Source organism: Euleptes europaea, chromosome 6 (genome assembly GCF_029931775.1).
Source record: "Euleptes europaea isolate rEulEur1 chromosome 6, rEulEur1.hap1, whole genome shotgun sequence".
Lineage (NCBI taxonomy): Eukaryota > Metazoa > Chordata > Lepidosauria > Squamata > Sphaerodactylidae > Euleptes > Euleptes europaea.
The window spans coordinates 82169797-82195044 of NC_079317.1; the positions used below are offsets into that span (position 1 = coordinate 82169797).

Consider the following 25248-nt stretch of genomic DNA (forward strand, 5'->3'; position numbering starts at 1 on the left):
CTTAGAGCATATTCTGAAGTCAATATTAAGTACTTCAACCCATTGGCTTATGATTCTATCACTAAAAAAACTCCATCGATTTTGTTGAGAAATTCACTCATTAAAAAAAAGTTGCTTCAGAGGGCCCCTCTAGGATTAGGGGCCCTGAAGCTTAAACTTTGTTAGTTTCACAGTAGATCTGCCTCTGAGAGTAACCGTGAGAATTATTGACACACTTTCCCACCATTAATGACACTCATTGAATCATATTTTCAGTGCACTGAAAGAAACAAGTTAATTGAACTATGAACTCTCATTTTGTGAATCTTCCAGCACCTGCCAGCATGTGCAACAATCCTGTTTGAGAGCAGTTTTCTCATGGGACTTTATTCTGAACTGGGTAAAGGTATTGATATGTGATGTCTGCACTCTCCTCTTGCAGCTCTTTTATCTAAAGCCACAGAGCAATTTAAAATGGCTCTTCTTACCCTACACATACTTATAGTATGCTCTGGAACCCTAACGTAAAGGATATTCACTGCAATCATATCCTTTCTACAGAATCCATGTGGTAGACTGCTGGACAAAAGAGACAGCCAGAGGAAGGAAGGAGATTTGGTTTTTATATGCCAACTTTCTCTACCACTTAAGGGAGACTCAAACCGGCTTACAATCACCTTCCCTTTCCCTCCCCACAACAGATACCCTGTGAGGCAGGTGGGGCTGAGTGTAACTTGCCCAAGGTCACCCAGCTGGCTTCATGTGTAGGAGTGGGGAAACAAATCCAGTTCACCAGATTAGCCTCAGCTGCTCATGTGGAGGAGTGGGGAATCAAACCCGGTTCTCCAGGTCAGACTCCACCGCTCCAAACCACCGCTCTTAACCACTACACCATGCCGGCTCTCAAACTGACTTACAATCACCTTCCCTTCATCTCCCCACAACACCCTGTGAGGTAGGTGGGGCTGGGAGAGCTCTAAGAGAGCTGTGACTAGCCCAAGGTCACCCAGCAGGCTTCGTGTGTAGGAGTGGGGAAACAAATCCAGTTCACCAGATTAGCCTCCGCTGTTCATGTGGAGGATTGGGGAATCAAACCCGGCTCTCCAGATCAGACTCTACCGCTCCAAACCACCTCTTTTAACCACTACAGCACACTGTGAACAGGAGGTAGTCTAGGCACTGATAAGCATGGAGGAGATTGGGTCTTCCAGAATGCCAAAGCTATCACATTAATTCTCTGTGTAGACTGAGGTGCATGAGATGTGCAGTCCTTCCGACAGAGGAACAGATCCACTGGAAACCTGTTCCATTTTCCAATAGAGGGATCAGTTGCTTAAATAGAAAAGCAGCACAGTTCATTAAGAAACATATGGAAACAGGCCCAAAAAAGTACATTGGTCAAAATGGGTCGCTTCTTACTTCTGTGGGGAAGAGATCATCAAAATTGCTTTTAATTCTGGCAGGGGTGTCCTTTGAAGATGGGCCATTTTTCTTCGAGTACAACAGAGGAAAATCTATCAAAAGAAAAGTATATTAAAATAACATTGTCATCAAAACTAATTTTTTTAAATCTGAAAATCTTACAAATGTTATTTTGCTGCCCATATTAGCAGCATATGCAAATGGCCCCAAAACCACAAACCAAAATGCTCTAAAGCAGCTGGTGACTCCCTTAAAGAAACCAAATTTCCAGAGATCTTGGTGTTAAAAATAAAGCCCCCAAGCTGAGATGTTTAGAAGGGGAAACAAATAGTATCCCACAAATAGTATAATGTGCCAAGTTGAAGTATGGAAAGAGTTACCAGCCCCAGATTAAACTATAACAATAATAGTTTCCAGTATCCAAATCTGGTAAGAGTAAGGGGGGATAGGAGGAGAGCCAAGACACACATACGAATCAACTCAGTTTAACCAGCTCAATACCAACCTCAAGCTAGAAAGAAGGACCAAATTACTTGTTACAGGGGCCACTGAATAGAACATTAGTATTGATGAAGAAATCATTTTCTCTGCTTCCTTTTCCCAATCTGAATAATGACATACTCAAGCTGTCCCTTGCTCAGTTGGGGAGGGGCACACACAGAGGTGCCCCAATCTTTACCTTGAAGAGGGGAAGGATGTAATTTATATTTTCCCCACTAGTGGAACAAAGTAGTAGTTATGGAGGAGGTGTGATCTAGAAAACAGGAAAGGGAAAGGCTTAAACATGCCTCCCCCTAGCCCCTTTGTGATAAACACAGAATTGCACCTCCCCTCAAAGCTGCCTGAAAAAATTAAAAAAAAAAACACTGAGATATCTGACACTAGATCTCCCACCAAATGTTGCAGTTCTGGGGAAGGTAAAGGTCCCCTGTGCAAGCACCGGATCATTTTCTAGGCAGATTTTGTTTATGGGGTGGTTTGCCAGTGCCTTCCCCAGTCATCTTCCCTTTACCCCCAGCAAGCTGGGTCCTCATTTTACCGACCTCGGAAGGTTGGAAGACTGAGTCAACCTTGAGCCGGCTACCTGAAACCGACTTCATCATGATCGAACTCAGGTTGTGAGAAGAGCTTGGGACTGCAGTACTGCAGCTTACCACTCTGCGCCACAGGGCTCCCTAGTTCTGCAGAAGGGCAGAAGCTTAATGGCAGAATGCCTGCATTGAATGCAAAATACAGAACAAAAGCCATTTTGTGGGCAGCTCAAAGCAGTATTATTGAGCTCTACAAGTTGACCAAAACTTCACTGCCACCTTTGGACTACAATCTTCTCATGGAGATGGACCTCCTCCTAATGCTGAGGGAAGTCAGTCAAGAAGCACACAATATTGACTGACCCCAATGAACAGAGGCAGGCTGATCATTAGTTATCTGGTTTTCTAACCAAGCCTTCAGCATTTTCACGGCTCTGTTCTTTCTCCCCATCCTCTGCACAACGGAATCCCAGGCCATCTTCTTCTCTGCATTGACTGAATGGCTGAGCTCGGCTCCTGGTGCTGCCAATTAAGCTCAGCAGGAGAGAAGAGCAGCCGCCATCAATGACCTTTTTATTTCACACATAACAGAGGAAATGCTTTTGTTCGCCGCAACCCAGGAGACAATGTTTATTTCAATATGGATTCTCAGATCACATAGCTTAATATCGAACGTGTGTTTTTGTCAACAGAAGTCAGCGCTAGAAATATTTGTACAGTTTAGGACAAAACACATTTAGTGATATACACACAATTACAGTCCAGTGCAACACAAAGCAAGAAAAGTTGCTCTAACTGGATGTCCGTGTCTCTAACAAACACAATGCAGCCTGAATCCTTGACTGGGGAAGGGAACTATTCCCAACTGTACGATTATACACTAACTCTGCCATTGGTGCTTATCGAAGCAACCATTTCCCCCTACATTTAATGCAGCAGAAGGGCCGCACTTCATGTTCAAAGTACTTTGTAGGTCTGCAGAACTATGAGACCCCTGAAATGAAAACGGAATTTTTCCTGCTAAAAATTCTTTTAGTGGAAGTGGGGGGAAGCAACTCAGAGTTATACAACTTGCAAGGAACTGGAATTCTTGGGGTACCTATAACTGGGGGTGGTTATTGAAGGTTCGCACGTAAAAGCAGCCTTCAAAAACAACTACCCACTTTTCAGGATTTCACCAGTCTTGATGCATATCCCCTCAGCACACCGCAGGTACTGCATTCCATAATTGGATTAAATATGTCTGGGAGGCCAAACTATTTCCAGGGAGCTGAAAAGGCTCGGAGTTGAACAAGGTGAGCTTGCGTAAATCCTGGGAGCAATGCTACTGTTTTGTTTGGTCATTACACCATTGGCAGCTCATCCTGAGATTTATTTTCCTACTACCGTATTATTAGTTTAATCTTAGAAGCCCAGAATCCTATGGTTGGAAGGAATAAACAAGTTCCTTCCCAATCATATGAGATCTTCTTCACCTCCACATGAATCTATGCCATCCCAATGAAAAGAGGTCAAAAGCAGGAGGCAGATTTGATAAGAGCGTATTAGTATCTGGTTAATTTTCGCTGCTGGCTCATCCGGGAAAGAGCGCTGAATGTGTGTGGGGGAGGAAGTACCAGAACTGGATAGCAAGGGGAAGAACAGGAATTTACTACGAACAAAAGCTGGCACTGTGGAAGAGGTGAATAAATTTGTTTGACAGGAACACCTGAACCACTGGAACTCAAGTGTTATGTCGCTGTACTTGACACAGATTCCGACAGAGATCGGAGATCCCCTTATTTCTACAGTGACATCAAGAAATGCATTCATGTAAAGCAAGGAAGTTGAATTAAACATTTTTTTCTTGTGACAGGAATTGGTGTTAGAGATTCCACTGAACAAAGATATGCTGCATTTCATACTGATAGGTTAAAACAGAAAGGATACAGTTATAAATATTTGGAGGTGAGGTAGGATGAGATGGTGGATCGAGAGCGCTTTGCAGTTCATTTCACTCAGCATACCGGTCTTGGCCTGCTGATAATACCACCCTGCCTCCTTCCCATAGGCATGTAGCTCCCTCTGGAGACTCCCCAAGAGACAGACATGGATATCACATTGTAAAGGCCTATGGCCATGCACAATAAACACGACTGACTGACTGACATGGATATTATAATAAAATGAAACAAAAATCAACCACAAAGCATTTCATTAAGCAGGAAATACACTTCCCCCGAAAAAAGCTTAACATGAGACAGCATTCAAACTGCTACCTTTCCATTTCCCCCAGGGAAGGGTTGGGGAGGCTGGACTGCAAAGTCAGCTGATGGGTTTTAGATAGTCCCATATTTTGCTTTCCTAATATTTCTCGAAAAAGAGTCCTAACTGACCTGAACATAACAGATGAGCTGGCTCAAGAGCGACATGCTCTGCTCTTCTGGGGAAAGTATGAACCATTACTGACAGTAACATGCAATACCATATGTGGCAGCAACTAGTTGAAATAGCTTCCATTTGGCAAGTTTCTCAGCAGTGCAAGTCAAGCATAGCTTGTCTTGCAACACAATTCATGGGGAGTCTCCCCACACCATGATTATGAAATGTTGGAGTGAAATGGAAACCCTCCACACAATGCACACAATCCACACTGCAGGGCCATATTTGTTTATTGAGAAAACCATTCCAACTTTTTGGTTAAAAATAATATCCAAAGTGGCACACAAAAATTCTAAGAACAAATTCAATAAAGCCAATGTGTAAATACTAATGTAAAATCAAGTTTGAAAAATTTAAAATAATAATAGTCTAATTTTAAAAAGACAAAAAGTCAAAAAGTTAAAAGCAGCTGTCCCGAGACAGCCCCCAGCCCCAGCTGCCCGGGACCACCCAGGCTCATAGGGAACACAAGCGACGCGGCGGAACCAGGAAACAAACCTGGGCAAGATGCAGCGATGCCCGCAGACGGAGGAGAGGAGCCGGAAAGACGCACCCTTGTGGGGAGTGTCGGGGCGCCGGCAGAGCAGCAGCGCGGCAGCGGGGGGCTCCCTCAGAGGCCCCCACCCCTACAGCAGCACTGTCAGTCCCTCAATTGAAAAGTTACTTGTATAGAAACTGGAGATGCTGAGGCCAGAAACTAAAATTTAACTTGAAAAACCAAGTGTTTGGCAGGGACAGCAGAGAAATGAATATAGGACAACTTACTTGATTGAATTCTTTTCTTCCAGCTTTGGGACTTTTTGTATGCTGAAGTGTCCCGAAGGCTATTAGCTCTTCGCAGAACTAAAGAGAGAAGGAGGTGACAATTCAAAGCAGTCATATGATTACAAAAGATGGTCAACTAGAAAAAAATATGTCTGGTCTTTCAATAGACGTCTTATAGTTTTTCACTAAAGGGAACTGATCACTGTCTGTCCCTTTTGCTTGAAGTCCATCTTTCCATCCCATCCTCTAGCCTGGAACTGAAATTCCATGGACAGTACACATTCTTGGCAGCTAGGCAACCCCCCCACACACACACACAAAGATTGTGTAACACACTAGTGAGAGCCAACCCATGATCTTGCGTCACCAAACAGTTGAATCCTCACATAACCCTAGAGGTACCACCTGTAATGCTAAAACAGGTCTGCGTTGCCTAGATTGTACAACTGAGTTAAAAAATTCCCATCTTTCATTATAGGCATTCATGTAAAGAGGATGCTAGATGTTCAAAAGCACGTTTAGTGTCATGTGAAAATGCCTTCCCTCTGAGAAACAGGCCCAGACATGGATGGAACCAGGCTAGCCCAATCTCGCCAGATCTCGGAAGTTAAGAAGGGTCGGCCTTGATTAGTTCTTGAATGGGAGGCCACCAAGGAAGTCCAGGTTGCTATGCAGAGACAGGCAATGGCAAACTACCTCTGAACGCCTCTTGCCTTGAAAACCCTACTGGGTCCTTGTAAGTCAGCTGTGACTCGACACCACTTCCCACCATCACCATCACCACCAAGAGACAGAGTACACATTCACAACGTCGCCGTAGCACCATGGCCTTAGAACTGACAATTTAAGATTTTCCATGAGGCGTGCATGCAGATTCCTGTTTAAATATTCATTTACCACTAGAGGGCAACGTTCATCAACTGGTACTGTCACAGATCTTCTATCAGCTACTTAAAAGATTTCTATTTCGATTTAGCAGAATCTTACATCACAAGAGCTCATTTGTGCTCCACCATTTCTATAGCTCTTATTGTTTTCTTCTGCAAGTGGGTTTTCACACACATGCAAAAAGAAGAAAATTAGCATTTGCCTCCCCCCCCCCATTTTTTTTGGAAGGTTATTTATCACCCCAAGCATTCCCTTGGGAAACACACAGAATACAATAAATGTAATTCTCACAAGTAGTTTCAAGAAAAAGCCAAGTCACCTTGCTCGGCCTCATAAACAACACGGCCGTAGGGGTAGGCAGGCTCAGTTATAAGTCAATTAAGTAGGGCAAGCACAGCCGAAAAGGGTGTAGAAAGCACATGAGCGATCATGTGACGTGTTGAGAAGAAAGAAGAGTTTCAAGATAAGAGAACTGGAAGCTGATGGGAGCAGCCTTTGCAATCAGGTCATGTTCTTGGGAAGAAAGTTAAGTCTCACAGGGTTGCATTCATGGTAGCAGAGCAGTGAGGTGGCCTTTACATAAGAAGAGCTGTGTCACATACTACTGGGCCCTAGTTACATGATGCCTTAGTAGGGTTGCCCAGTCTCCCTCCTGCCAGCAACTCCTGCTGTCCACTGCTGCTTTGTCGGCTGGCAGGAGAAAAATGAAGAAAAAAAATTACCACCCTCCTGACGGCATTATGTCACTTCCAGGTAGGGTTGCCAACCTCCAGGTGGTGGCTGCAGATCTCCTGGCAACGGATCTCCAGGCAATAGAGATCAGTTCCCTGGAGGAAATGGCAGCTTTGTGTGTGTGTGTGGGGTATATATGCAATTATATGGAATTATATTTCCCCCCCCCCAAGCTCCATCCCCAGGCTTCACCCCCAAATCTCCAAGAATTTCCCAAGCCTATTTCTTGGAAAGAAAGTTAAGTTTGCCCCAGCAAAGGTTTGGACACAACGAGTTGGGAGGGTGGGGACCAACTACTGTTATTTCAAATGGGCTTCTTCAACTGGAAATTCCTTTGGGTTCATTGGGACATTTGAACTAGACGCTCAAAGGCACTTTTAGGGGCGCGTGTGAAAATGCCCCCACTGTCGCTGTGCGAATTAGACTGCACATTTACAATTTCTCTTGGGGAAAAGAGCCTTCTTGTGGAACTCCAGCTGGCTAAAGCGGAAACAGACATCTTGAAGTGAAACAGTGAAATCTGTTTTGAATTTCAGCAACATTAGAATGTATTTTTTCTCCATATCTGTTCAAATCTGTATGCAGAACATATCATAAGGAAAGCTGGATTTAAAGGAAGGAAAACTGGTGGAAGGAACATTAACAATTTCAGATATGCAGATGATACCACATTCCTGGCAGAAAATAGTAATGACTTGAAATGTCTCCTGATGGAGGTTAAAGCAGGAAGTGCCAAAGCAGGATTACAGTTGAACAGCAAGAAAACAAAAGTTATGACTACAGGGGAATTGCACAACTTTGAGGTTGGCAATGAAGAAATTGAAATTGTTGAAGATTTGCTGTTCCTTGGCGCCATCATCAGCCAAAGGGGGGACTGCAACCAAGAAATCAGGAGACTGAAACTGGGAAGGGCAGCCAGGAGCTAGAAAAGATTCCTATGTGTAAGGGAGTGTTGCTGGTGACCAGGATCAAGGTAATTCATGCCATAGGATTCCCCATTATTGTGTATGGGTGTAAAAGTTGGACAGTGAAGAAAGCTGACAGGAAGAAAGCTGATTCCTTTGAAATGTGATGTTGGAGAATTTTACGGATACCAGGGACTGCCCAAAAAAACAAATCAGTGGGTTTTAGAGCAAATCAAGCCTGAACTTTCCCTACAAACTAAAATGACTGAACTGAGGCTGTCATACTTTAGTCACGTTATGAGAAGGCAAGAGGCACTTGAAAAGATAATAATGCTAGGAAAAGTTGAAGGCAGCAGGAAAAGAGGACAACCCAACATGAGATGGATTGATTAAATCAAGGAAGCAACGACCCTCAGTCTGCAAGACCTGGGCCCCTGTTAACAATAGGATATTTAAGAGGACATTAATTCATATGGTCACCATAGGTCAGAAGTGACACACACACACAATATGTAGGTTCTGTCATAATTGTTGTAAGGTATACTCTGTGATTCTGTTATGCATTACAAACCCCTCCTCCTCAAGGAACCCTCCAATAATTTCTCAGGGCTTCTTCATGCATCAGAGCCTAAAGTGAGTGATATACTGAAGTCCCCATATCCCTGCAGCGGTAGCCAGTGGGAGACTAGCACACAGAGAAGGCACTATCCCAAGAAACCATGCTCATTTCTACGCTTTCAGTCCACAGCAGCACAGCCATGGGTGGTAAGAGGTCTCCTTGCTATTCCTAAGAAGACCAGACATGCTCCCTGCCTCTAAAGTAACCAGCTGGCCACTTTAGTTGGTACTCTTAATGCCTGCGGGTGAGATGATATCACATGTTTTGTATGCTTTTACTGAGTTATTTGCTGTTGCTAGTGTAACTGTGCTATTGTGCTTAATAAACTGTTTGTGTGTGGATGGTCTTGCTCTCCTTAGAGTTCTAAAGAATTGAGCTAAGTGCAACAGGACAGATCGAATGCTTAGCATCTTTGAATACCAACAGAAACACAACATTTGCTATTTAAATCCTCTTACCATTTGCAGGTTTGGACTTTTCATGGCATTCGTCTTTTCGGACCAAACTCTTGTTGTTCAAGGACAGAAGGCTCGGTGAAGATGGGCTGTAGCTTCTGGTCTCAGGTGACGGAAGCAGCTCTTTGTTAAACTCAGAACTGGATGAATCACCGTAAAAATCAGATTCTAGTTCTGAGCTACAAATCAAAGAATGAAAAACTCACTACAGGAATTAAGCAAGGCCAGCAAATGGCACAAAACAGCTAATAATATTTCCTGCTGCATTTGTTTGGGCTGATACACAAGAACACCTTGCGTGAGCAGTTGCTGGCTTGCAACTTAAATATTCCTCATAGTTTAATAATACCAGTTATTATTACACTGAATTCTTCTTGGGAGCCCGGGATGTCTGGATTTTGTACCAAAATCTGATCTGTTTTTTAAAATAAAACTTATCTTCAGTGATAGTTCCACTAGAAGGGGTTTTCCACCAGCATGCTTTCCCCACCTTTTTGAGCTAGTGCATTATTGTTATGCCAATGCTGCACAAAACGTTTTGCATCAACTATATCTGGGGCAAGGCATAAAAGGTCTTGCTGAAAGCAACAACTGCTGCTTTCATGTCTTTCCCTCCCTCCTTCTAGGATGAATGTACAAAGAGTGGTTATAGAACTGCATTCCTGAAGCCTGCGCATGCAAGTTTCACATGGCTTCAGAGACCATCCTTAAAATCTGTCATTATTAAAAATGTTGACTCTGCTTAGCTGTTGGCACACTTTGGCCCATTTTAACTGGTAGCTAATCCTTTCTTTTGAGAGCCAGTGAGGTTTAATGGTTAAGATATCCGACTAGGGCCCAGGAAACTCAGATTCAAATCCCCACTTGCGCCATGGAAGATTGCTGGGTGACCTTGGGCCAGTCACACACTCTCAGCCCTGACCCTGGCTAGTATTTGGATGGGAGACCTCCAAGGAACATCAGGGCTGTGATGCAGAGGCAGGCAATGGCAAACCACCTCCGAATGTCTCTTGCCTTGAAAACCCTAAGGGGTCGCCATAAGTCAGCTCTGACTTGACCGCAAAATCTTTGTCACAACTTCACTACCTCTCTCCCTTTTGAAGTGTGACTTAATTTATGAATGGTTTCTCAAAATAAAAAGGTACTATAAGTGGAATGGGAAAGGTGACACAAAATCTCTTGCTACCCAATGCAAAAATGCAAGGAATATCCTGTACAGTCAACATTTATAATTGTGAAGCTTACAATAGGCAATGTGATTTTTAATTCAAAGAATTCCAACAGTTCTTACTTAAATACTGCAGATTTTACAAGAATATATTTTTTATTTTGTAGCCAAACTTGGTTCAGTTAATTTTTTTTTTTACCTGTCTGATTCATTGTTTGGGATGTAAAGATTTTCTGCAAGTGAGTCATATGTACTTGGACCATCATCCTTTCTTCCTCTGTAGGGTTGCTAACCACCAGGTCCTACCTGGAGATCTCCTGCTATTACAACTGATCTCCAGCCGATAGAAATCAGATCACCTGGAGAAAATGGCCGCTTTGGCAATTGGACTCTATGGCCATAAAGTCCCTCCCATCTCCAAACCCCACCCTCCTCAGGCTCCAACCCAAAAACCTCTAGCCGGAGGCGAAGAGGGACCTGGAAACCCTATTCCTCCATACTATCTCTTGCGTTTAGTTTATGGAGTGAAAGGTAGGGTACACTGAGGAGATGCAAACATGCTGGCTATCTTCAGTTACCAGTAGGGATGCCAGGTCCCTCTTCGCCACCGGTGGGAGGTTTTGGGGGCAGAGCCTGAGGAGGGTGGGGTTTGGGGAGGGGAGGGACTTCAATGCCATAGAGTCCAATTGCCAAAGTGGTCATTTTCTCCATGTGAACTGATCTCGGTCGGCTGGAGATCAGTTGTAATAGCAGGAGATCTCCAGCTAGTACCATGAGGCTGGCAACCCTAGTTACCAAACTACAAGAATTCCAAAATACCTGCTTCCATCACTGGTCACCATAACCCGGACAGCCAGAAGGTTGTGTTCAGTCATCTCTTCTTCTGGGATAATTTTCACAGAGGCCCACTCTGAAGAGACAGAGGAGCCTTTGCCCCTAAAGTCAATTTCAGGGACATTCTTGCCCTTCTTTGGAGAAGCTGGTTCACCTGTTGGATGACAGCAGCAGTCTAGAGAAAGGAAACAAAAAGAAGACTCTCTGTATCATAGTATAATAATGTCATGTAATTTATTCAGGGATGCTTCAAGCATTGCACAGAAACTGGGGGAAAGGAAATGTGAGCTGTTTGGACTTCCTTTTTCTGTACTTCCTGTATTACCTGACTATCAGTATTAGTCTTCCTCTTCAGAACACAAAAAGTAGTTTTCCATGTGATACGGGTGCCAAATGTCTTCAAAGATGAGTTTAAAAACTAGTAAGTAGCTTGAATCACTTGCCCTGCTAGCACTGCTCAAGAAAGCCTGTGGAGTGCAGATTTGGCAACACGAGAACTCTGAACTGTAACCTGGGTTCATAAAGCCTGATACTAATCTAGTCTAGGAAATGTGAAGAATGTCAGTTATGTATTTGGTGCAATGTTTCCAATCGTGTGCTTTTCTTTCATAAACATCTATTTAAAATGCAAAGCCGGTTTGTAAAGGGAGGTATGCTTGTGCTACTTACTCTCACAAGGCTGCCTGAGACTTTTAGGACACTGGTTTTAGCTTACAGAAAGTTCTATTCCATGTCAGTATTTTTCCTGAAGGTGCAGGCTTTCCACACCCCACAAAACACTGTCCCACATTCACAAGGCCAAAGCAAAATTCTGAGAAGAATGCTGAGATTACTATGCGCTCAGGCGTAACTGCTGACCATTCAAAATGCCAAATGTGAACCTGGTAACCGTAAACTCATGCACTTAAAGTGGCAAGACCACTGCAGCCATTCTGCATTGTATTTATCGTTAAAGGACTTTTATGTGTTAGTCCTCAGAAAGCTGCAACACCTCTCTTGTTTGTTTACTCAAAGATTTTTGAAAATTGGATTGTAACAGGATGTGGCTGGAAACAATTTGATTGTACGTTGATGGATTTCCAAAACCAACTGAACATGTCCGAATCTGGTGAAAACAGCAAGTGTGTTAAAAGGTAGCCAGGAGGACAAACCACTAGGTACAGTTTAATGCCTTCAGCTCACGGCAGAGGTTCATATTGGAGCTTGTGGTATTAATTACTTATGTGTGTGTCTTAAGTGCTGTCAAGTCGCTTCCGACTCATGGTGACCCTATGAATCAGTGTCCTCCAAAATGTCCTATCTTTGACAGCCTTGCTCAGATCTTGCAATTTGAGGGCTTTATTGAGTCAATCTATCTCTTGTTGGGTCTTCCTCTTTTCCTGCTGCCCTCAGCTTTTCCTAGCATGACTGTCTTTTCCAGTGACTCTTGCCTTCTCATAATGTGTCCAAAATACGATAGCCTCAGTTTAGTCATTTTAGCTTCTAAGGTCAGTTCAGGCCTGATTTGATCTATAACCCACTGATTTGTTCTTTTAGCAGTCCAGGGTATCCGTAACACTCTCCTCCAACACCAAATTTCAAAGGAATCTATTTTCTTCCTATCAGCTTTCTTCAGTGTCTAGCTTTCACACCCATACATAGTAATAGGGAATATGATGGCTTGAATTAACCTAATCTTGGTGGCCAGTGACACATTCTTACACTTCAGCATCTTTTCTAGCTCCTTCATGGCTGCCCTTCCCAGTCTCAATCTCCTTCTGGTTTCATGGCTGCAGTCTCCCTTTTGGTTGATGGTGGAACCAAGGAATAGAAAGTCTTCAACAATTTCAATTTCCTCATTGTCAGCCTTAAAGTTGTGTAATTCTCATGTAGTCATTACTTTTTAAATTACTTATGCAGTTGTTATATAGAAGATAAAAAACAAACAAACCAAAGAGCAGGAAACAAAGTGTAACAGGCAGAGAGCTGCACACCAGAGATTATGACGCAGCTTGAATGCTTGCCTGTGGGATAGTTTTGAGCAGCTGTTCCATGCCTATAATTATCACAGCTTTCCCTTGCATTCTCAAACTGCCATCCTATGCATCTTTTGGCCTGTACACAAAAGGCTGGCTCGGAAAAAGCTCTCCAGCTGGCAATGGAAACACAACTCAGGGCCACGTATGTAGTCATCATCTAGGTCTAAACTGGAACTCTGACAATGGTTTATCCTTCAGTCGTTCTTTCTGCCTCTTGCTACCGGTTTTCATTAAACGATGGGGTATGATCAGAACAAGCTGTGGTACGGTTACCCTGTCCTTAATTCCACTGACCTCACACAGCCTCTTTGTTACAAACACAGAAAATCTCAGCAGGTCACAGGCAAAAAGAAGAAGAAGAAGAAACACACCTCAGAGGATTCTGATGCCTTGTCCCCTCCCCCTTCCCCCCAAAAAACAGAAGAAAGGGTTCAATGTGTTCACTTTTCAAAAATAGGTTACAACTGAAAGAAGACAAAAATCAATTCTCAGTGGCAGAAGTAATTTTCAAGAAAACTATAATCTTTTGTTACAACCCAATTAAGCAGCCTCCCTCACAGGCACAGAGCAATAAGGAAAGAGAGTTTGGTCCAGAAACGGCAGGGTGCTTTGTAATCGATGGGATTCAAGGGTCACCTGGGCATCCCCATTGATTTCAGCCAACCTTAGGTACAGTACTCTCTTAGGCCTGTGTGAATAGGCCATAAACACTACAGGATTATGCCTCCGATCCCCATTGCTAGTACTAGCAAAGAATGACAGATCCATGGAGACATCTGGATTTGAAAACACATGTACCAAGCACTTCTTAAGGCAACATCAAAACCTTTCTTTAACGTTAATGTTAAAATAAATAGGCGGAGAATCTCTATTGTACAACTAAGGTAACTGAAGTGTGGACCCCTGAATCGATGAACAACCAATTACTGTGACTTAAGAGACTTCTTATGATTTATTTGGCTATACGCAATATAGAAAAGAACAGAACGGTTTCATTTTCTCAAAGAAGACTCGCAGGTCCATTGCTATCAGCAATTCATAGTCAATATGGTGGTGTGGGAAGGAGACATGTTAGAGATATGTCAATTGCAATGGGCTGGACCAAATGAATCCATTCTGCTAAGTGAAGAATCTTCGTTTGGACTCAGAGGGAAGTCATTGGGTGCCCTTGAGGCAGTTTTTCTGCACCTTCGCATAGGCTCTGAGCTGGTTCCCTGACACCGTTAGGCACATTCAGACGTTGAGCGACACTGGCACAGTGGGAGACAATTAGAGAGAGAAGACTGTCAGCTAGTGCTGACACGGTAGCAAGAATCAGCAGGAGGATTTGCTCCAAAGCTTCTGAGCTGACTCGCAGCGGAGTAGAAAATAGCAATCTGGAAATTTCAAGAGCAATACCTGTGAAACGACACTATCGTTTTTGACAAAATACCACATTTTATCATCATTCCTCACATGGTTCATTCAGTCTAGGGGTAACACACACCCCACACACACACACAAGAAACAATATGAATGGCTTTGCTGAACTTGTGCAGTCTTGGAGAACATGAGACAACCATTTTGGAGCCAACCATAAAAATAAAAATTCCCAGATACAGCACTATTTGTGACCACAAACTTGAAACTTTTATTGCCTGTGCCACAAAGGGACTTAGAACCATGATAAAAACTATAAATGAATTATAGATGAGATCTCACTGTAGAGATGGAATCCACACAGCCATAAACACCTTGTTCGCAGCAAGACAGAAGTCAGGTTTCTAAGAAGCTCTTGTTAATTTCTTTACAAAGGACAGTGAGATTGCAAAGAATAGAGTAAATTACATATAAAGCTCCTGCTGACAGATGGCCATCTAGCCTCTGCTTAAAAACCTCCAGGGAAGGAGAGCTTACCACCTCCCAAGGAAACCTGTTCCACTGAGGAACCGCTGTAACTGTTAAAAAAATCTTCCTAATGTCTAGATGGAAATCCAACCATAACCAAAATTTATATGTAAGAGTCCTCAAGCCTTTATTTAAAAGAAAAGACCCGCCTACAGGCATACCCTTGCTTAAAGCAGCATGTGCTGATGATAAGAATACAGAGATGTGGCAGGATGCAGCTGGGAATGTGGTGTGCAGGGAACGGGATGCTGAGGAAACCAAGCAGCTGAATGGGGGAAGCCTTACAGAAGAGAAGGGATTCCGCATTTGTAGCCGGGGAAGCCAGCCGCATGTCTAAGAAAAGGTTTCAAGGAGCACCACTCAGCCCCATTACTGCTCTTCTGTCTTTCTACACTTTGCAAGAAAGCCTTTTGCTTCTTGAACACGTCCCCTTGACAAGTACATCCCTTCCAGGCAAGGGAGGAATGAAGAAAACATCATCTGGTCACAGCCTGGAGAAGGTGGCATTATCAGCCTCACAGCGCAACCCCGGGGAGGGGGAGTAATTTCACCGTGACAGGGGACAGTGCAGTTTGCTCCTGAGCAGTTTCCTGTGCTGAGGCGAGAAGCCGCACAGGAAAATACCCTGAAGACCTGGGGAACTGCTGTATGCAGTTCCACGGGGCTACACCACCACTTTTGCTGGCAAAAGTTCACCCTGGCAAAAATGAAAACACCCAAGCTAGAAGATGCCCTCCTGCCTCAGAGAGAGAATGGGGGTTTCCCAAGGTGAAAGGGCCTAGGGAGCTGACTAAAGTCAGCCCCGCCCCTGGGAATGCCCCCTCTGGCGCTGGCATGAGTCCCTGCACTGGAGGAATGCTGCTGCTGACACTGCGCTAGCGCCTGTGCCTTGCGCTGCTGCGCCACTCCTCCGCGCCGTCCCCCCCTTAGGATTTCACTCTTAACTAGTCTTTTCCATGGACATGTAGATTTTAAAATCACTAATGATATAATGCGTATGTGCTGTTAATACTGGTGCTTCCATGTGTACAAAAATATGCTTCAGGATCAGAAACAATTTTACTTTACTGTTGGGACAAAACATCACTTCTGTACACTTTGGGTACATTGATAACCAACACAAAGTATTTCTAAGGCTTGTTAGAGTCTCAATTTCTTTCATGTTGCTAATACACAAATTTTGTTTGCTCACTTAACAGACTGAAAGAAGCAGTAGTACATCCACTAATAATTAATCACAGGGAAAGGTGCCCATGTCTGGATAGAGTCAAAGAAGAACAGGCGGAAATATATGCTGTGTTTTGTTACAAGGCTAGATAAGGAAATATTTTCCTTTGCTGGAACACGCTTAAATTGGGTGAATTGACCCTAAAACAGGCATCCTCACAGGGGTACAAAAATGTACTCCTGCCATGGCAGCAGCCGCAAACAGCATGGAAATGGGGACGGGATGGCATCCATACCCACGCCATTTCTGAACTATGCACTGCCACTTTTCCTGCCCTCCCCTTTCTTGGTCATGGCATGCAAAAATGCTGACAGCCATGACAGTGATTTCACCAGCATTCCCAAAGCCTGGAAACCTCCCCTTTCCTTCCAAGCCACGCTATGATGCTACAGCCTAGGACTGCCAGGTCCCTCTTCACTACCGGCAGGAGGGATTTTGGGGTGGAGCCTGAGGAGGGCAGGGTTTGGGGAGGGGAGGGACTTCAATGCCATAGAGTCCAATGGCCAAAGCTGCCATTTTCTCCAGGTGAACTGATCTCTGTCGACTGGAGATCAGTTGTAATAGCAGGAGATCTCTAGCTACTACCTGGAGATTGGTAACTCTACTACAGCCTGGCTTGGTAGGGAAAGGGAAAAAGCTTTGGTCTATGTGTGTGTGCCCTTTTGAAAATGTTTAGCTCCGCCCCCTTCCCATGGTTGTCACTGAGGAAGCATCCACACAGACTATCCCTCCTCATCCATTACACAGATTCTCCTTTCAGCAAGATTAGAACAGGTTTATTTTTAGTCTGGTTTAAAGGGGAAAGTGCTGGGAATGCCAGAAATCATGTTCAGAATCAGCACAACGTCATGCGGACGTTCCCATTTAATGTGGGGCTCCTCGCTTACTATGTGGGGGGAAATCCCCATGTGGAAGTCACCCAGGCCACTTTAGAAGTACTGCAGAATGCTGCCTTTGAACACTTTCGATAGAATCACCACTAAAATGAAGAAAAGATGCATAACCTTAAGGGTCTGAACCTTTATTTAGGGCCTGGGCCATTTAGGTCTGGGTATCACAGTGATTGGTGGATTATCCTTGTTAATATCAAATAGCAGGGCAATTTTTAAAACGTGATTACTGAAGTGTGTCAGGAAGTCATGCTTCTTTGGGTCAATGTGACAGAGTAACCTTATTTTTGTTCATATGCTTGACCTGGTCATATATAAATCAGGAAGGTGGGTGCGTGTTTTAGACCAGGAGAAGTATGTGAGCCAAAGGGTCTACAGCAGTGGTTCCCAACCTTTTTTTGACCAGGGACCACTAGGACTTTTTTGTTCGGTGCAGGGACCCCAAGGTTCAAAATAAAAATTCTGAGAATTTGAAAATAAACTTTAATCATAACTGTTAGTTAAACATTAAACTTAGAATAATATTTGAATATATATTTTTATAATAGAGAACTTTTAATTGAAAATATTAATTTATTATGGGTTTATAACTTTGTTTTGCGGACCTTAATTTAGTTCTCGCGGACCCCTAGGGGTCCATGGACCCCTGGATGGGAACCAGTGGTCTACAGTCTGTCTCCTTCACATTTGAACTCCCCTTTCTCCATCATCACAGATCAAATACATAAAAACAACTTGATTTGCCTTTAATTCTGTTATTCTTTTACCTTCTGGAGCCCCCAACACAATCCAAACTGATTTTGCCACCTGCCAGGAAAAGGAGAGCACCAAAGTGACACAGCCCATAGACAGGAAGCCTTGCCCTTCGCATGAATTCTCCAGCCGTCCCTGAAAAGCAATCTTACCTCGAGTTTTGGCTTTGCCCTAAAGCATGGAGCTGTGATTTGCCACTCTCCAGTGAAAATATACCTAAGATGAAAGAGCAACTACTTAAAAATCAAGAAAAAAAGGGTGTGCTGTCTTTGTTATTGCTCCACATGTTTTTGGCTGTGACCAAGATGGCGAAAGAGGAAATGCAACCTTTCTTTTGCTGAAGAGAAAAGCTCGCTTTTTGCCAGAGCCTTACACTGATTTCACGCCTCTCTCAATGGATGAACAGGGGAATATCTATTTCAGCAGATTTCACTATGTAAGTACATCTGCTGTCCAGGGTGCATGTGGAGGGGGACAAGGAGTCAACTGCTTGGGAATTCAGGAAATGATAGGATTGCTTAGAACATGGGTGTCAGACATAAGGCCCGTGGGCCGGATTCGGCCCCTTGAGAACTCTTATCCGGCCTGCGAGCCCGCCGAGGCAGCCACCCTCCCTCCCTCTCAATCTGCGCTGGCAAGGCATGGCGCGGCCCGACCATGTGACATTTATGTCACCTCCGGCCCTTGTAACAATTGAGCTTGACATCCCCTGTTTAGCTTGACATCCCTCTTCACTACCGGCAGGGACAGTCTACACATTGCAACATACACGTGTCTTTGTTGAGGATCCAATGCGAGTTCCATTTCTGTCAGGACAGTTAAAGGGTTAACTTGTTTACATCAACAGTTTAGATAGTCTCAAGGTGATGATGAAATGACAGGCGTAACTATTCGATTGGCTAGGGAATAGCCATTGCAAACGTGCAGAAAGGCACGGAGTCAGAATTGTTTATTACCCTGTTCCTTTGTTAAAGGTGTGAAACTTTGGGGCAGGATGTGACTGTTGCTTTTCAAACTCACAGATGCAAGATGCCTGTTCTTAGCTCTCCTGAGCTGGGACACCGAACATGGTTCTGTTAAAACAGCTAGTACCTGGAGGTTGGCAACCCTAATTATTATGAAGACAGGATGGGATAAAATGAAAGTCAGTGTGGTGTAGTAATTACAGAGTCCGACTAGAACTGGGGGAACCTGGGTTCTAATTCCCACTCTGCAAAGAAACTCACTGTGCAACCATGGGCCAGTCGCCCTCTCTCAGTCTAGCTGACCATGCAGGGCTGTTGTGAGGATAAAATGGAGGAGAGATTCTTGCATACTGCTCTGAGCATTTTGAAAGAAGGGTGTAATAAAAAAATATAATTTCGAAATAGATAATTTTAGATATTTATAGGCCACTTTTCTTCCCAGTGGAGACACAAAGCAGCTTACCCCCTCTTTATTTGATCCTCACAACAACCCTGTGAAGTATGCTAGGCTGGAGTGTATGACAGGGCCAAGGTCACCCTGCAAGCTTCCAGATCCTTCTCTGGTACAGTAACCACACACTGTGCTGGCTACTAGTGCCACCTTGAGCAACTTGGAGGACGGGCAACTGTGAAAAATAAATTAAGGACTTAAACATTTTCCACACTGATTTTGGCAGAAATAGAGACAAAACTTTATTATGTATTAAAAAAAGGGTTAAGGTCCCCTGTGCAAGCACTGGGTCATTCCTGACCCATGGGGTGACGTCACATCCCGACGTTTACTAGGCAGACTTTGTTTATGGGGTGGTTTGCCACTACCTTCCCCAGTCATTTTCCCTTTACCCCCAGCATGGGTACCCATTTTACTGACCTCGGAAGTATGGAAGGCTGAGTCAACCTCGAGCCGGCTACCTGAAACTGACTTCCGTCGGGATCGAACTCAGGTCGTGATCAGAGCTTGGACTGCAGTACTGCAGCTTACCACTCTGCACCACTGGGCTCTTTTTATTATGTATACTGAAGCATTTTCATTCAAATAATTGGTTGGGACTGACACAATGGATCTGTCTGCCAGCATCAACTGACAATAGACCTAGCACAATAAAAACGAAAGCTTGTCTCTGTTGAGTATGGTTACTTTTACAACATTATGTGTCCACTGAGGAACTCATTCACATGCAGCAAAGGTGATTAAGAATTCCCTTTTATTTTCTGGTTCCTCGGGCTCAAGAACATTACAGGATGGATAAGGCTTCATAGTAAACTCTTGCCAGAAATGTTGTTTAATTTACCCTGGAGGATGCAGGCACGCTGTGAAGTCAGAAGGCGCTAATCCTTGACTGGCACTTCACAAGCCAAAAGCTGCCGTTTAATCATGGTCAGTGCGTTTGCCAATTTGCCAGATGGCTTATTCCAAAAATATCCACTCTTCCGAGCAGCAGCCATTTGGAACTAACATTCCAAATGTACTAGTCCGGTAATACTATACCTTATTTTCACAATAGCTTTGTGAAAGGAACTAATCAATTTGCTCAATAGTCCTTCTAACCATTTAACATTTTCAGTTGTACTGGAAACCAAGAAAGTTGGTCATTAAAGCAAAACATGAGATACATAGTAGAAGGTCAAGAGTCTAATAATACACATTCTACCAGTGACCCCCCCATCCCTACTCATTGGTAGCTTATAAGAGTGTAGATGTTCAACCGTAAGTTGTTAAGTACTGTTGAACAGACGGCAAATCATTTTACTAACCCATTGGCCACCCTTGCTTTCCTCTAGTTTCTGTTCTTCTGGAAAGCTTGTAATGGTAATCTAATCTAAGCAATAACCCAGAAAACATCTGTCCATGCCTAAAACAGTACCACCTTGCCTGGGAAAGAAATCATCAACTATACTATGCAAAGAGGAGCAACAGCTGGAGCATTATAGCTAATTGAAAAGAACCACTACAAACCAGATGGTACACTTCGCAACTGAACTTTTAATGGAACTGTAGTTTTCGCTTCAAACAAGGAAGAGCGTCTCTGGAGCAAAACCCATTTGAGACACTCTTGGGGTTTTAAAAACGTCTTATTCTACGGATTCTGCAAAGCAGAGCTTGGAAATTTTATAAAGTGTACGGATCTGAAGATACCACCAGCGTTGTTCTTGGGCATTTTAAAGAGATGGCCTTCCATAAGTATTTGTGCACAGTTTCTTGATAAGACTTTGATGACATCAGAAAGAGCTAGCTACAGCCAAGCACGAGTCAGACCCCTTTCCTTTAGAACAACATCTGACAGCAATAGACCAATGTGCAGAATTGGGCTAACAGCCAAATCTCTACGATGGGGAGAATTTGAAGCAGAGCGTAGGAGGAGGGAGAAAGGAAGGTGAGAATATCGCGAGTTCTGCCTATGTTTTTGCCTTCCTAAAGTGACTTTTAGGTCTTTTCTTTTGTGTGTGTGTGTGTGGGGGGGTTTGAAATGTATTATTGATTTAGAAAAGAGTTCTATATTCAAGGTAGCTCACCAAATTAAAATAACACATTAAAACGACAAAAAGCAACAACATACGAATTATCTGTATCTGCAAGTCATGAAACAAACCGTAAAAGCAAGTCATAAAAACTTGCTGGGGTGTAAACATAGCACAGAGCGACATTCGACAACCTAGCACTGTACGCATAAAACAGCCTTCAAATGAGAAGCAGACCATAAGAAGAACTTTAAAAGATGGAACTCAGCTAGGAGAACAAGTTTTTAAATGCTGCTCCAGCCACCCCATTCAACAGAGGCTGAGGGGAGCAAGGTTTGCCGGCTGATGGGAGGCACGCATGTGTCCAGCGTCAGCCGGCTGGACAGGGAAGGGCTGTTAACACTGCCTCCCTTTCGATTAGCTGGAAGAAAGTGTTTTTAAAAGGTGTTCAGCTCCCACCTACTGATAAGCGATTTCTATTGCGTTCACTCCTTGGCTTGTGTTAGCAAGACCTGGGTTAAGTCCTGCTAGCACCACACCTAGTTGCCCTTTTCATATATGAAGCTGCTCCCAGCTAGTTAGAGGGAGAAGCATCCAATTTCCTTACTGTGATTCAGAAGGAGCCCTGGCGGTTTGTAATTTTAGAGATGTTTACGCAGGTGCATATGTGGAAAATTGGTAAGGAGATACTCTCAAATCTGGCTCCTCCGCACAATTAGTTCATTCAAAGCCTAATCTATAAAAATTGCCAAGGGAGAGGTAGCATTATCTGCAGCTTTTTTTTTTATTTTTTAAATGGCATCATGAAATCCGGCAGCTGGAACACTTTAAATCTTGAGGCTAAGCCATGTTTGTGATGGAGCATAGTCAAATCTCTCATGCAATGGACACTTAGGTGTTTGTTTCTAAAAAGTCCCAGCTGAAATCATTTCAGGTAATCCAAAGGTCAAAATAAATGTTACACTTTCCTTTCTTTTACACACCAGGATGTTCTTCCTCTGCAATTCAAGGGATTTTGACAGAGCTAGGAATGGTGGTTAGTTCCACAATTGACATCATCTACTGACAGAAGCTTCTGCCAGCGTGATGTGTTCCCAGAATCTGTTGCACACCTCAGTATCTAGTTAGTATAAGTGCTGAAAGGTGCAAACTTCACAGTACCATTGGGCTATCCCAAATGGCCACGTTTTGTTGAATGGGCAGGGTATGGATCTTTAAACAAAATCATGATATCACATGATATCAGTCCAGTATGGAACAAGAGTTAGGGCAGCTTGCTTTAAATCCTCACCAAGCAATGAAGTTCACTGTATGGAGTTTGGGCCAGTCACATGCTACAAACCAAAACTGTTAATTCAGCCCCCTTATGTACTGCAGGAAGCCTTTATTCCTTAATCCGTAATACTTTGGAGTCCACGTCTCCCTAATGGAAGTCATGTACCCAGCAGGGTCATAAGAACCCAAAGGAATAGAGGTCTCCTGCTTAAGGGGACAGAATTAACATCCTCATAGGGTTAGTAGGGTTATTCCATTCCCAATGAAAATTCACACAAAGCCAGCCATTCCAGGTCAAATACCTTCAAGACTTGAAACAATATGCCCATATATACATGACCAGAACTCTTTCCTTACTAAAATATTATCTACTTGACGTGGGGGGGGGGGGGAAGGGAACCAGAATTCCGTCCAAAGAACACAGCCACAAAGCAGTTTTGATTCTCCCAAAGCAGATGAGGGGTTAAAGAAGGAAACTAAAATAGTGCTAACAGCAGCAATTTGTTAAACTGTTATTAGAAGCAGGGGCGAAGAGGACAGGAACTGCATATTTAATATACTGCTGCTTTCAGTGAAAGACAGCCATTACATAGATGCATTGGAGCAATCTGTGTTGGTCTGGAACATTAATACCTGTAGTCACAACATAATCACTGTGGAGCTGTAATGTTCAAGGCCATTACATTCAATGCTTACTAAAGAAGCAAATGAAGAGCTACAATAAATGATTACTGTACTAAGAAAAGTCAGCTCCACCACAGGATAGCAAGGTTAGATACAGCAAGTAACTAAAATGCCAGGAATCTTGAACTGGGGTCTCTGGCAGTGGCGTCCTGCTGATAATACAACTGTGCCTTCAACACACAATTTTTCATACAGAACATTGTCATACAGCTTCAACTAAATTGAGTGTTTACCATATTACCAATTGAGTTCAGCACTCCTGTAATAGAGAGATGCATACCATCCCTCTATTACAGGGGTGTCAAATAGGGTTGCCAGGTCCTTCTTCGCTACCAGTGGAAGGTTTTTGGGGCAGACCCTGAGGAGGGCGGGGTTTGGGGAGGGGAGGGACTTCAATGCCATAGAGTCCAATTGCCAAAGCGGCCATTTTCTCCAGGGGAACTGATCTTTATTGGCTGGAGATCAGTGGTAATAGCAGGAGATCTCCAGCTAGTACCTGGCAGTTGGCAACCCTAGTGTCAAACTCAATTGTTACGAGGGCCGTATATGACATAAATGTCACTTGGTTGGGCCGGCCTATGCCTTGCCAGCCCAGATTGAGAGTGGAGTGGGGGGTGGCTGCCTCGGCTGGCTTGTGGGCTAGATAAAAGCTCTTGTGGCTGGATCCAGCCTGCGGACCTTATGTTTGACACCCCTGCTCTATTAGTTCCACAGCCTCAGGCATGAGGAATTCCTGGTGAAAACACTACTCCGAACAATGTGCTATGACATCATAGTGAGCAGGTTCAGCCTTGATGCCACATCGGGACCACTTGCATTTCAAATGCCATTCTGTCCTCGTTCACTGCACCACTTGTACTTTCATCCTTAAGAGCTTTGCCTTCTAATATTATTAGAAGTAGATCCAGCATAAAAAGCTATAGCCTTCGTAATTCACAGTTATAGTTTGATGCTGGTGTTCCCTGCAAGGAAAGCATACAACACAAAAGGGAGGTGCATCTCTTCATACTCAAGGACACGTATGGTGGACACAGCGGGGAACTATGGTTGCCCATACCTCTCTGGCACATGCTTACTTTGCATCTGGACGCATGCATCTCCACAGGCTTCCGGTGTAACCACAGCAATCGAATTCTCCTCTGCAAAATTTGAGCAGGTGCATTTATAGAAATGTACGCTTGTGGATTTTATACACTTCCAGCATTTTCTGTTGGATCAATAAAAATTTCTACCTGCCAAAATCAACTAATGCTGAGCAGCCTTTTCTTTTGCAGGATTTTCTATAAACCATTAAAAAAAAAAGGTGTCTTTATGGTAATCTTATCTCAAAAACAGTATCACGGTTCTGGAAAATGTGTAGAAAAGAACCACCTAAGAAACTAAGGGTTAGAGGAACATTCTACACACAGCAAGGCTAAAGTGTTTGGGCTTTTAAAAGATGGCTAGGATGGTTAAGAGGTTTTTAAAGTTATGCATGGAGCAGACAGGGGATAGAGCAAACTTTCCTGCACTCTACTGTAATATCGAAACTCACAGGCACCTCAAAACACTTATGTACCGCAGAAAAATCAGGTAGTTCTTATACAATTTTCCTGCCCACCAACCAGCATTGGCAGGTAAGAGTGGTGCCTACAATGGGAGACATTGGGCATGCACTCTTTGTGAAACTTCTGGAGAAGAAGAAGAAGGGTTGGTTTTTATACCGCAATTTTCTCTACCGAAAGGAGTCTCAAACCGGCTTACAATTGCTTTCCCTTCCCCTCCACACAATAGACACCTTGCTAGGTAAGTGGGGCTGAGAGAGTTCGGAGAGAACTGTGACTTGCCCAAGGTCACCCAGCAGGCTTCATGTGTAGGAGTGGGGAAACC

The 25248-nt window shown here is 43.7% G+C and overlaps 1 protein-coding gene across 1 annotated transcript in view; it reads right to left on the reverse strand.

The window, feature by feature from the left end:
• LOC130479538 (F-actin-monooxygenase MICAL2-like) overlaps nucleotides 1–15455 on the reverse strand; it is a 40529-nt gene extending 25074 nt beyond the window's left edge. Inside the window, exons 1-5 of the mRNA XM_056851936.1 lie at nucleotides 15410–15455; nucleotides 11205–11394; nucleotides 9221–9396; nucleotides 5619–5696; nucleotides 1399–1493 (exon numbers count right to left, since the gene is read on the reverse strand). Of these exons, the coding sequence (XP_056707914.1) occupies nucleotides 1399–1493; nucleotides 5619–5696; nucleotides 9221–9396; nucleotides 11205–11394; nucleotides 15410–15455 (585 nt within the window). The remainder of the gene's footprint in view (nucleotides 1–1398; nucleotides 1494–5618; nucleotides 5697–9220; nucleotides 9397–11204; nucleotides 11395–15409) is intronic.
• Nucleotides 15456–25248: the final 9793 nt, after the last annotated feature.